Consider the following 14,624-nt stretch of genomic DNA (forward strand, 5'->3'; position numbering starts at 1 on the left):
GATGAGTTTGATTATTTCTCCTTACTATATAAGGCGTGTAGAAGCCAAGGGATACAAGTGCAGAGAGAGAGAGACATACTTTATTGATACAATGTACCAAAAGGCCATCGACCGAAGTCTTTCAGCCAATTTACACAATTAATATACATTAATACAGTATATGTTTTTTGTTAATATTAATACAATACAATAATTAAAAAAAAATTATTTGTATGTGGCGGTAATCACAACATCACTGACAATTAGTTACAATACAGATGATGATTTAAATAGAGTTGTTTATTGTCTTGATGTGTAGCAGATTTCTTCAAAAAGAGTTCTTCCTGGATATCTACGGGCACTGTCCTCTGGTATCTTCACAATGTGGGGCTCAATCAAATTTTTGTTGTCATTAATAAAGAGATATTTAAACAGCTTATTGAGTCTCTCATTAATAGGTTCAATTCCAGTTTTCTCGTACAGCATTCTGTTTGATGGATTATGAAGTGGATTATCAGGATGACGCATTCTAGTAATTTGTCGAAGGCTAGTTGTTTCAGCCACTTTTATATTATTTTTGGTAGGACCTTTAGCATTATAGAAAATTGCAGAACCATACTCCAGCATGGGTCTGCAAATCATTTTATAAATATTGGCTGCTGTTTCAATCGTAATTCCCTCATTCTTGTATGTTAAACTTCTGAAGTGTTTTGCTCTAGTTATAATTTTCCTTTTTATAACTGCTGTGTGGTGGTTGAACTTCAATTTGTTATCTATTTCTATTCCCAAATACTTAACAGTTTGGGAGGGTTTAATAATATTGTCGCATATATTTATAGTTGGTGAGTGATCTTGGATTCTATGGTTAAATATTATTAGTTTTGTTTTAGAAGGATTTATTGTTAATCTCCAGTTATTCATCCAAGATATTGTGTCATCCACCTGCCTCTGCAATAAGTCCATTGTCTTTATTAAATTTTTTCCATATGATATCACTGCAGTGTCATCAGCAAATTGTAGCAAATTAGTATTGGTTAGTCTATTGTCGCATATGTCACTGCAAGATACAAGTGCATTTTTGGTAGTTTTGAGAAAATTCTACCGCTCGTTTTTCAAAAGTTGGTGATTGGTTGGTCTTGTTAACGTCAAAAACTTTTATGTATCAATTATATCAGATTTAAAAAAACTCAGCATTTTATAACATAGTTTAGAATAGAATAAAAAACAGCACTTATACCCACTGTCTTCCAACTAAATACTTGTACTGTACTCTGCACTTGTATCTTTATTCTTTTAAACACAATTTGATCAACAAAAGAAAGAATTTTTGTAAAAAACATTAATAATTGGCATAAAAATGCAAAAAGTAGGAAACAACACTAGAAGTAAACTTAACTATAAAGTCATAGACTTAATATCTATCATAGACTATTTATATTAATAGTCATCTTCGCTATTGAAGCAGTTGTCTGGTTCGTTAGGATATTCCTAATTATTATCCAGAGTGCCTTGATATGTGATTTGTTGTCCTTCCCGTTGTTGGTAAGACACATTTCTGTAGAAGTTAAGCCACTGCATGGTACATATTCCCGGTACAGTACCTTTATGTCGAATCTGCCGAAGTGTATCTAGATTAACAAAATCCTGGTCTTTCATCCTAACAACCATAAATTTTGAACTGGTCTTGGCAATCATCTCTATCCAGTGTTCTGGTACAAACATTTCTCTTTCAGTTTTTCTTTCTTTCCAAGTACACTTGGATCGTGTCAACTCGCATTAACTAAAATATGATGCAATGATTCGCTACATTCTTAAAATCCTATATGACGTCAAAATTAATGACTCACTGAAAGAAGGATTTGGTATGAACTTTAATTGTACGAATAATCTAACAAGTATTAACGAGTTGGCTGCCAAACGATATAACTAACACTACTTGTTTGGAGGCCAAGGGATATAAGCGTACTCATATCCAATGGCTGCCAAATGATAAAGAAACTATTTTCAGGAGTTAAGTGAAATACCCACAGATGTCACTATTGGTTTTAAATTCACTTGCGTCCTTTGGCCACAACATTAAAATGAGTATTCACTATCTATTACTGTACGTCACGTATCTCTAACTTGACCAAAATTGCACTTATACCCCTTGGCTTATAGACGCCTCATATAATACAATTAAGTATGAGAGTTTTCAAACATAAAGACAACTACAAATTATAAATAACATCCAAAAACTGATAAGTTTTTTTCTATGACATACTAGGAGGTGAGTTTCACATTTGTCAAAAAAGACACATTTTGAATAAAGAATGTGTTACTAGTCAATAAAATATGAAACTATCAAAAAGTATCAGATGAATGGCTATAAGGAATAGACAAACAAAAAAGGAAAACAGTATAAAGTACTGGAGAGCTATTCGCCATGTGCAAGTACTTCGAGGGGATACGAGAAACGATCGTGCGCGAATAGCGGAGAAATCTTGCAACTTTCTTAAGTAATTCATTGTCAAATTGACGTTTATTTCATATCTACTGTCAATGAAGAAGAAAAATTATATGTTGCTCCACAATATTGATATGATATGCAATTATCATATAAAAGTAAATTTAATTAATTGTATTTTGCTTGTAGTAGTGCATTTTAATAATTAATTTTATTTACTGCATACAATTATTTACCTTTTAATAACAACCTTAATATTACTTTTTCTTCTCATATTTTTTTTGGGCTATGACCTTTACAATAATTGTCCAGTAACCAGGACCAATATAATTTAAATGATTTAAAGTGCGAAAAATGTTGCCGAGCTATGAAACCAGGTGTCGCTTTTCCGAACTTGCAAAGTCCTAATAACTGTATTATGATGAACAGCTAGAATAATGGCAGAGAGAATGAAACTAATATACAAAAAAATTGAGTGAGGATCAGATACAGAAGCTCAGATAACGTCTGCACACTGAGAGTAGTCCTCAAACAGATTCAATAAATGATGTAAACATATATGGAAGCTTCATAGATTTCTCTTTAATGTTTTTGGTGTCACCTACAGGAAAAAACAGCAGAGCACATTGTATGTGTCTCAAAGCACTGTGTAAGGTTCAGTTTCAAAGTTATTACAACTTTTAAAAGGATGAGGCTACTAGAGGGCCACAATATATCTGAAAAGTTAACAGTAGAATAGGCCACAAGCTACCTCATTGAATCTATCTATCTATGTACCTTTATTTCATCTGAAAAATTCGTTACTTCATAACTATAACGTCAGTAGGTATTATATTATGACCTGGCTAATCTCATCTGTAATTTAAGCATCTTTTCTTTTTGAAGTTCAAAATTATCAATAAATATACTAAAGGTATAAAGGTGTAAGTATGAAATAAAACTCAGTCATAGATTGATCATTATTTGCAAAACCAAACATTCCACAACAATACACGTATATAAATAAAAATTAGTCTCTCTCGGGTCACTTCACCATTTTTCTTAACATGGAATCAATATTGTCTCATCTCCAACAACGACGAAATTCACGAATATGTAAAAAGGCACCATATGAAAAAGCTTTTTTACAAAAAGTATTTAGTATACTAGACAATTTAGAGACTATTTATTTGTTCTTTAATATTACGCATCTAAAAAATTGTTTTGTCCATTGTTCATATTCAAAAATAAAATTCATAAATCGGAAATGCTATGACATTTCCACCACAGGTAGTGTTGTCTGTTTACTATTTTGTATGCTTTTTCGGGTAAACTTTAAAACGAGGCATGGAATGTAATCTAAATGTTGCAAATTTGCAACACGTCGCAAATACACCATCGGCTCTCCGAATTTCTGTCGAAAGTTTCATTTCCATCAAAACTATCAATAGGGCTTTTCATTCACAGTAATTTGTTTCGAGCTTCGGTCATATGTTGTATAGTCTGTGTATAATATTAATATACACGGATTATACGACATTTGGCAGAAGCTCAAAACAAATGACTCTGAATGAAAAGCCCTATTGGAGGACAGTTTTAAAAATTATCACCAGAGCAAGTGCCATAGGCTGCATTATAGACAAGTCAAACTTTTAGACAGCTACACGTTGTACCGCATCATTTTGTACAATGGCGTTATCAAGTTACAAGCAGTTCTTCTGGTACAGGTTTACTTAGCATTTTTACTGTTGTTGCTTTTTTAACATCTAATAGATTACCATTGACCTAATAGGTAATCTACTAATACATATAGACTGTTTAGTTTTCAATTAGATATACACACTATAAAATGGCAACACTGCTTCCCCGCTGTCCACCTAATGTACCTGATTCGCGCCGATTCTTTCAGTCATTCGTCATTACAGTAGCAATATGCCCATTCGCGGGTGCCTGTCGGCGACAAATTAGCAGCAAAACGCATGCGCACTTTAAAATGATATAAATAATATCCTTAATAGATAAATATACAAAATAATTAGTTATTAATATTAATTAAAAGTAAATATACCTTGTATATTTATCTATTAACGGTATTATTTATTTTAAGTGAGGTTAGCAATTGTCGGCAACAATTTGTCCACTGTACCCGTGAACGCAACTAAGGCAACTCATTCTCATAAGCAATGTTGCCGCTTTTAGCACTTACTTCATTGGGGTATATCTAAACAGTAAACAGTCTGTACATAAACCGTTTGTGAGTATTTTGCTGCTCCGAAATAGTTGAAATCTGAGATATTTATACATTCCAAAAAAATTGACAAAAAAACGTAAATGGTTTTACTAGAATGGTCTTACTAGAGTTTTAAAGACATCTAATTGATCCAAAGCTTATATTGTAGGAAACTTTGAGCATTATAAGATCTGAGAAGTTGACCTTTTTTGAAGTTTTTGATTTTTAAAGCAAACGCCAAACTTCTCACACTTATGTGCAAACTTAAACGTCAACATCTCAATTAGTTTTTATCGTATAAGAATAAATCATTTTCTGCAAAAAAAATACATTTTCGTATTCGTGCATATATTCTAACAAGATCACAGCATAACAACCCTCCTAGAAGAATCCTTATGTCACAACCGATGGGAAGTAGAAATAGGGGTAGGCCAAAACTTACATGGAAGGATGGTGTAGATGAGGATGGGAGAAAAATAGGTGCAGCAAACTGGCAACGGTTGGCAATGGATAGGACTGACTGGTGTAATAGACTTGAGAAGGTTGAGGCTCTTTCATAGGGCTGTAGCACCATTGATGATGATGATTCGTGCATATTTTACATATTTGTTAGTTAGAGTAATTTTGAAAAAATGGAATAATTTAATCAAATTTCAAAAACTAATTTAATACTAAATTAAAATATTTTTCAAATCTAGGCATTTTAAACTTATTAAAATTTTAGGACACGTTGTTCATATGTAAATAAAGCTAACTCGACATGAAATAAGATTAATTTTCATTTATGTGAAAAACTCATTAATTTCTTCTATTTTTAATGAGATTAATCGTTGTGTTTTTTTCAACAACTCGTGTGTTTTCCATCTGCATCACTTTTATTTTTTAAAAGCTCTCATTATACATACTATTAAAAACATTATGATCATATTTTTTCTGAAAAACTTCTTCTTTTTACATTATTTGATGATAAAAGTTTCGATTGCAGATTAATTCAAATAAACTCTCACCTTCATCAGGTTCTAACTCAGGTTGTATAGTATAGCCGCGATAAAAAAAACCATTTGATTTGTTATTTTCAAAGGTTTCTTTCTGATTCGTATTACTTTTTGGTCAAAATGTACTGTTTCCGAGTTATTTTATAAAGCCACCCAAAACATGCGTTTTTATGTAGCTATGAAATCAACAATTTCAAGCGTTTCAATTTCAACTTGGAAAATATTAACTTACCGAGAAAAATCTGTAAGAATTTTTTTTCTATACATTAAATTCTCTATCGATTTAGGGAGTTAAAGGTTAACAATTTTCACCCCCGACAAGGAGTAGCACTCACCTTTGTCAGCAGTAGGTATATAATTTTTTTTCTTTGACATGTTTCCTATACGTACTTCAAAAATGTCAACCAAACCAAACCTGCTGATGTGGAAATAAAGAATTTACAGACCTCTACTACGCACCTTACGGAAAACTACCATTCATTCTGATCCTAAAGGAAGACAAATGAGAAAAAGATGTAGAGTATGATATGAAAATAATATATGTAAGACACTCCATTGATATTTCTGGAGAGACAGGAATAAGTTGGCTAGCAGGTCTATTTAATAGAATTATGGAAGTTGGACAAATGCCAGACGAATGGAGAAGCAGTATACTGGTACCTGTTTACAAAAACAAGGGAGATATACAACAATGTACAAACTACAGGGCTATAAAACTACTTAGCCACACCATGAAAATATGGGAGAGAGTAACTGATAGACGGATACGTGAAGAAACCGAAATATCCGATAATCAATTTGGCTTTATGCAGGGCAGATCAACAACAGATGCAATTTTCATTGTAAGGCAACTGAGTGGAAAAATACTGGAATAAAGATACCAACGCTCATATGGTATTCATTGATCTTGAGAAAGCCTAGAGTTCCTCGACAGATTCTGTGGTGGACACTCAATAAGAAAGGAGTCCCTGGCGAATATGTAAAGATTGTAAGATATATGTATGAGGGAGTAACGACTAGTGTTAGGACAGGGGCGGGAGAGACATAAATTTCAGGTGAAAGGAGCATTGCACCAAGGTTCGGTGTTTAGTCCTTATTTATTCTCATTAGTTTTGGACCAGATAACAGCGAAACTACAGTATGCTGATGATGTGGTGTTAATAGGAAATAGTGGAAAAGACTTAGAAATAAAAACTGGAACAGTGGAGACAAGCTCTGGAGGAAAAAGGATCAAAATTTAGTAGGACAAAAACAGAGTATTTGGAATGTTCATTTAAAGATGGAATTACTACAAATAAAATGGTATCTTTGGATGGTGAAATGATTGTGAAAAGCAGTAGTTTTTAGTACCTAGGATCGGTATTACAGAGTAATGGAGAAATAGATGCAGATGCATGCAGTAGAATTAGGGCTGGATGGATGAAGTGGAAAGAAGCGAGTGGTGTGTTGTGTGACAGAAAAATTCCAATGAAGCTGAAGGGAAAATTCTATAAAACAGCCATAATACCGGCTATGATGTACGGAACTGAATGTTGGGGAGTGAAAAAGAAAGAGGAACAACGAATGCATGTGGCGGAAATGAGAATGCTTAGATGGATGAGTGGAGTGACAAAGAAGGAAAAATTAGAAATGAGTATATTAGGGGAAGTCTAGGTGTGGCACCAATTGATGCCAAAATGAGAGAGCATAGGTTAAGATGGTTTGGTCATGTTTAACGTCGAGACGCTAATCACGCAATACGAAGAATTGCTGCTGAAGTGCAGATTCCTGGAAGGAGTAGGAGAGGCAGACCAAAGAAGATGTGGGGGGAGACGATAAGGCAGGTCATGTTGATATAACCCAAAATATAATTGTGTGGAGAAATGCAATTAGGGAAGCCGACCCCGCATAGGGATAAGGTAAAGAGAATAATGATGATGCGTAAGACACTCCATTCTTTTGTGCTTTATGTTCCGATAAGCCTGGGCATTGCCTTGTGACAGTTCAGACCACTGCACACTAAAAATTAACACATTTTACACCGTTTTTCACATTTTTTGTTGTTTGGTATGCAATATAACTTTCTTTGATCGATGTATCCTGTTTTTATTTTCAAACTTAATGGCATTCTTTGTTTAGTTGTATGACTCAACTGGTGAAAAGTTCAAAATACTGTTTGACATATAATCATCAATCGCTTTGTCGATTATTAAACATAGGCCTCCTCAAAATATTTCCATTTTCTTTTGTCGGTCCATCTCGTTGGGGTCTTCCCTGGCTTTGCTTATCTGCCCATGGTCTACACACAAGCAATTTTTTTGTCCACCTGTAGTCTTCCATTCTTGCAACATGTCCTGCCTATCTCTTTGTACGATCAAAAACAAATGTATACATCGAGAAATATCAAGAAAACCATTCAAATAGGAAAAATCATATTTTTCTCAGAGTTAACCTTCCGATGACCAACCTTTTTTTGTTACACGGATGACCAACGGGGGTAAAAAATGACCCCAGGTCAAAAATGACCTGGAATTAATGTTTTCAGCATTTAAATCTTCATCTAACAATACATCCTCGTTTTCTGATACTATTTCATCTTCTATATCATCATAAAAATCGCTAGCAGTAACAATTTCCTGTAACTCGGCCTCAGTAAGATATTTGCGGGCCATATCTTATATGTACACAAAATACTAAGAAACTATAATAATATACCCCAGGAAATAATAATAATGACTAACTGTAGCAGACAGGAATGTCATGATTCGTACGTAACAGACACCACAGTCTAAAAATAGATTTTGATAACGCGCAGTGTAAAACTACTTGGAATTCCACATAATAGACGGTATTTTACTAAACATCAACTTCAGAATATATTTTTTATTCGTAAAATATTGGAAATTTTTTTTATTTCAAAATATGAGGATATCTAGAATGATATTAAAGTCAAATAAAAAAATAATGAGTTAAAAATTGAAAATACTTTTGAATTTATTAAAGAAAAACACACGCTGGTGTCCAAATTTACCCCTTGGTCATCCGAAGGTTAAACGATATAAGAGAGAAAGAACGAGAGAAACAGTTATAATACCTCTGTGGGATATAATGTATTTCGCCAATTATCGTTTATGAAAAAAAAAAGACAGATATACCCAATAGAATATATTACAAAGCTGTAATCGTGTAATATTATTAAAATCATTTAAAAAATAAATTAGTGGATATATTAAAATTTTAATGTCTCGTTATTATCATCATTTAATGATGAAGTACATTAGATATTTTGTACTCAACGTCAGTTACAAATTGCAAAAATATTTTTCATATGGTGTTACTTTTTAAAATTTTGTTATGATACCAATCGGATCGCACTAGGTTCGCCTGATCCATTTCTAGGTCAGTAAAAGAACGTCGAATACGAGGATACCATGTAATTTTCCGTGTCACTACCGAATTACATGAAAATTTGAATTTAGGTTCGTCTTAACCTCTACTTCACTTTTGGACTTCACTCCAGAGTTCCTTTTACTTAGGGGACGAAAGTCACTCCTCGGAGATGAAAAATCATACGTTCAAAATAAGTCCGGAAATGGATAAACTGACTAGTTCTAAGCAATCTTTGTTTTATAGAGTTTTTCACTAAGTCAATACTTTTTGCGTCATTTGCGAGTAAAAATGTTCATTTTTCAACAAATAAATAACACATTTTAAACGGTTCTTCGCAAATAACTCAAACATAAGCATTTTATCGAAAAAAAAATAGTCTAGCGAAAACGTAGCTCATAAAATGCGAAAAAAAAGATGTCTACAGACTCAGTGGAAGTAGAGTTGTAGCTCTTGAAAAGTAGGTTCTTATTCGTCAAATTCCAAATCGAACATTTCAACGTGAAATATAGTGATGTAAAAAAAAGTACCTATGCGTTACAAAGTAATGTCTGTTTTAGACAGACATGGTATAACAAAAACTTACATGAAATGATTGTGTACAATATTCACACAAGAAGTTTTGTGTATTACATTGTCACTTTTTCCTATTAGAATATGTTATGTGATTCTGCGCATTACATGCTAAAAAGTACTTTTTTATATTTTTGTGATGGTACATGTACTGTTAACCTCAATTTTCTTCTTCTTATTTTCTTTTAAGAATATTTTAACCTCATTTTCTTCAACATTTAACCTAGTTAGTTTTATCTTTGATATTTTATATTACAAAGATATGTTATATGATGGATAAGAAAACTCTATTATTATCAGCTGCTTCCATTGCAACATTTCTTAAAAGAAAAGTTAACCTTAAAAGAACCAATGTGACAGTATAACGAAAATAACCTAACTGCGCATACCTGTGTACTAAAAATTGTTATCAAATAGGACATGTTCTAATTTGTATAACATTTTCTGTTAACAGATTTTGTTTCCTGTTTTACATTGTGACAAAACTTAGTATACCATTGTCTTATATCATTCTATGTTATAGTCTAAAACAGACTTAACGGGTATTTGTCCAGTACCCAAAGTACCGATACCTCGTTGTTAGAAATTCTCGTTACTTTCGGTACAAGTAATCTAGCGAAATACCCAGATGTCGGTAACACCGAACCAAACAAATACTGTGTCGATTGGTATGTCGGTGTCGGTAGTTAGCACTTCGAAAGATAAATCGAGGCAGTGACGAAAGTAACGAGTATAAAGTTCCGGGTATAGATAGTTAAAGTAACGAATCGTTACAAAACACATATTCCAAAGTAACGAAAGTTTACACTACTAGTGAAATCACCAAAAAATGAAACAATTTTTGGGGAAAACTCATCAAAACTTTTTTTGTATTTAAAAAAGCTTTAATTTTGTGATTTTATAAAAGTTTCTAGCATCAAAACTAAACAAGTTACGCCCAAAAAAAAGTTGGTCCCTTTTTTGCTAAACAAAATCGTGAAGGTCGCTCCCTAATTAGCATCCCAAATGAAAGTAATCTTTACAGTTTTATTTTGTTCAAAAATCAACATATTTACTCGCAAATAACTCCAAAAATATTAACTTATGGCCGATTTACAACGACGAATAGTAGTTGATTCGATGAATAAAGTTATTCGACCAATAAAACTGATACATCTACGTTTCACCAAGGTCAAATAAGACTTAATAATTTATACCACTCACGTGGCTTTGGGAGTATAGCAGGGTACTCTGCTATATCTAGGGCCTACAGTATACAAGGAAGGTAACAGGGCCAGTGCTACGCTTCAACCGCCTATTATTACCCCTGGTTTTACCCAAGGTACTTATTTATTCAGGCTGAGTCGACCTGGGGCCTATAGACACTTTTAAAATGTCGAGTTGTTCTTGCCGGCGGTAGGATTTGAACTCCGTACCACCGGCACGAGAGCCAAACACACTACCGCTTAGCTACGCCGGCCTTAAAGTTCCTGGGAATAGTATTTCCAGATACCTGGGAAAGTCATCGGACATCATTTCCTGGCGCCCATGATTTGTTTGTTTTTATTCAATTTGTTCATCATTAGAAATTATTCATATTTATTCATGTTCAGTACCTTATACGTATCTTAATATTTCCATTCTTAGTCATCATCACTATCTACTTTGAGCTACCGTCTTTGACAGGCATGCAAATTGGCCGTATCCATCCTTGAGTGTCAAGTAGTCGTTCTCTTGCATATATCGCTAGCCTAACTCCTTTCAGTTTGCCTCTGTCTATTCACATTTCTATTATCCTTTCATTACATTGGCGCCCAACGTGGGGCCAATGTAACAAAAAATACATATTTTATTTATTTTAGGCCAATAAGACTTATTTTATTTATTTATCAAATAAATATTTACTCTTCGAATAATTGACAAGTTAATATCGCTTTAAATATCTATAACAATGAACATTCGTCAGTTTAGCTTTAAATTATCAAAATTTTATTGAAACACAATAAAAATATAATCGACTAACACATTTTATTCGACGAACAACTATTCACTGATTTATTTGTTGTTGGTGAAACCGGTCCTTAGTGAAAAAACTCTGTAGAACAATATTTTCTTAGAATTAGTCAGTTATGTTTCTTATTATACTTTTTCTCAGAGACTTCTTTCAGTGCGTCACAGTTTTTCGATTTCTTTCTAACGCATTAAGTTGGAAGTGACAGAAAAAAGGTAAGTCCGTGATTATACTCATTTATAACATTTATTCTAGTTGTTGGTAGATGGCGCTATAATAAAAAATATGATTTACGTATTATCTACAACAGCGGTTCTCAAACTTTTTGAGTCATGTACCACCTACAGTTCTTTTTATTATTTTTGGTACCACATATACAGGTTGTAACAAAAATACAGCTCATAAATTAAATCACATATTCTGGAACCAAAAATAGTTCGATTGAACCTAACTTACCCTAGTAAAAATATGCACACAAAAAAAAGTTACAGCCCTCTGAAGTTACAAAATGAAACTCGATTTTTTCCGATATATCGAACTATTGGAGATTTTTACTGAAAATGGACATGTGGCATGACTATGGCAGGAACATCTGAAAAAGAAATTATAGTGAAATTTGTGCACCCCATAAAAATTTTATGGGGATTTTGTTCCCTTAAACCCCCCCAAACTTTTATGTACGTTCCAATTAAATTATTATTGTGGTACCGTTAGTTAAACACAATGTTTTTGAAACTTTTTTGCCTCTTAGTATTTTTTAGATATACCAGTTTTAATCGAGATGCAGCTTCTTTTTTAAAATGTTAACATAACAATTTTATGGAGATTTTGTGCCTTTACACCCCCCAAATGTTTGAGTATGTTCCAATTAAACTATTATTGCGGTACCATTAGTTGAAAACAGTGTCTTTAAAACTTTTTTGCCTCTTAGTATTTTTCCGATAAGGCACCTTTTATCGAGATGTGGCTTCTTTTTTAATATGGTTCAAAATATACTTATAAAATCTGTAATTTATAAATAAATTTTCATATTATTATAGGGTCTCTATAATCGTACTTAACAGTATACAAATATGTGGTGGATTTGACAAATATTCAAAATATTTCGATAAAAACTAGTTAGAAAAATTACTAAGAGGCAAAAAAGTTTTAAAAACATTGTGTTTAACTAATGGTGCCACAGTGATAATTTAATTGGAACGTACACAAAAGTTTGGGGGGTTTAAAGGAACAAAACCCCCATAAAATTTTTATGAGGTGCAGAATTTTTTTTAATATTTTGCTGTCATAATAATGCCACATGTCCGTTTTCAATAAGAAAACTCAAATAGTTTTCGATATATTGGAAAAAATCGATTTTTATTTTGTAATTTCAAAGGGCTGTAACTTTTTTTTGTGTGCATATTTGTACTAGGGTAAGTTAGGTTCAATCGAACTATTTTTGGTTCCAGAATATGTGATTTAATTTATGACCTGTATTTTTGTTACACCCTGTATTTTTAGAGTGTATTATGAAGACTTACTACTATTACTACTATTTTAATTTTTTTTGTGTTTTGTGTACCACCGCAAGTAATGAACTGTACCACCAGTGGTACATGTACCACAGATTGAGAATCGCTGATCTACAATCTATACGACTGTACAAATCAAAGAACAAACATTTTTATAAATGCAATAAACACAATTTATTTGTTTTTATACCAAATTGCAAATAAAAGGGTTATACTGCAATAACCTTCTCATATTTGGCTGACTACTATTCTGACAACTGTCAGCTGTAACTAAATTTCCAAGCAATGATTCTCTACATTCTTAAAATCATATATGACGTCAAAATTAATGACATACTGAAAGACTGAGAAGAATTTTAGATTTTAGCCGTATAGATATGTAATAGGTAATAATTTTTTTCCGATTATAGCGCCATCTATCAACAACTAGAATAAATGTTGTAAATGTGTATAATAACGGACGTATCTTTTTTTCTGTCACTTGTGACGCACTGAAAAAAGCCTCTGAGAAGCACCATATATTCTTATATTCTGGGATTGAGCCACAATTGTTGGTGTATTGAAAATTACATGTCTTAAATACTATTGTTTTTTAAGAGATGTATTTAAGAAATGTAATTTTCATTACACCAACAATTGTGTGCAGAGGCTTTTTTCAGTGCGTCATAAGTGACAGAAAAAAAAGATACGTCCGATATTATACACATCTACAACATTTATTCTAGTGGTTGATACATGGCGGTATAATAAGTAGTCAGTTTATCCATTTCCGGACTTATTTTGAACGTATGTTTTTACACTATCGAGAAGAGGTGGCTTTCAACTCCCGCGTAAAAGCAACCTTGAGCTCAAGTTCAAACGTGAAGTGGATGGTAAGAGAAACCCAAATCCAAATTTTCAAGAAAATCTGACTTGACGAGTAAAATTACAGTCCAAAACGGTCGTTTACTGACCTATAGGTTCGCCTGATCCATTTCGTGAGTTTCGTAGTCCTGAAAATGAAGTCCAAGGAATTCCGGGCGCGTCAGGATATAGTACAAGAGTTTCTGGGTACACAGCTCGTTATACTGTCTTTGTCCGTCACTGAACCGGGCGTCGTGGGCGTGCTCGTGAACCGCTTTTTGCGACTCCTCGATCCTCGACTGTTCTTCTTCTGACTGATGACGTACCGCCATTGCGTCGAAGATGACGTCAGTGCGTATGACTTTAAGTGGGACTTGACGCTGGTTGGTAACGGTAGCTGCTCGATGCTGTACACCGTTGTGCGTGCAACAATGGCTCTGCAGCACAGTTCTTGAAGGCTCAACACTACAACAAATATACATTTTACGAGATTAATTAAAACATTCTTACTGTAAGATTGATTTCATATAGAAAAAGTCTCTTGGCGAAAAAGAAAAATATTTAATTATCTAGAATGTTCTAGACGTCATCGAAATATCCCGAAATATCTCGTAAGGAATGTTTGGAACGTCAGAAAATGTATATAAAGTTAAGTCCGGGAATCTTTACCCGTGCGTCATCATTTAACACTAGAAAATCGGACTTAGCT

The 14,624-nt window shown here is 33.2% G+C and overlaps 1 protein-coding gene across 2 annotated transcripts in view; it reads right to left on the reverse strand.

The window, feature by feature from the left end:
* Nucleotides 1-3,373: 3,373 nt before the first annotated feature.
* LOC114332711 (ras-related protein Rab-40B) overlaps nt 3,374-14,624 on the reverse strand; it is a 39,587-nt gene continuing 28,336 nt past the window's right edge. For both annotated transcript variants that reach the window (XM_028282537.2, XM_028282538.2), the window contains exon 4: nt 3,374-14,380. In XM_028282537.2, the coding sequence (XP_028138338.1) occupies nt 14,097-14,380 (284 nt within the window). In that variant the 3' untranslated portion in view covers nt 3,374-14,096. The remainder of the gene's footprint in view (nt 14,381-14,624) is intronic.

This window comes from Diabrotica virgifera, chromosome 5, assembly GCF_917563875.1.
Source record: "Diabrotica virgifera virgifera chromosome 5, PGI_DIABVI_V3a".
NCBI lineage: Eukaryota > Metazoa > Arthropoda > Insecta > Coleoptera > Chrysomelidae > Diabrotica > Diabrotica virgifera.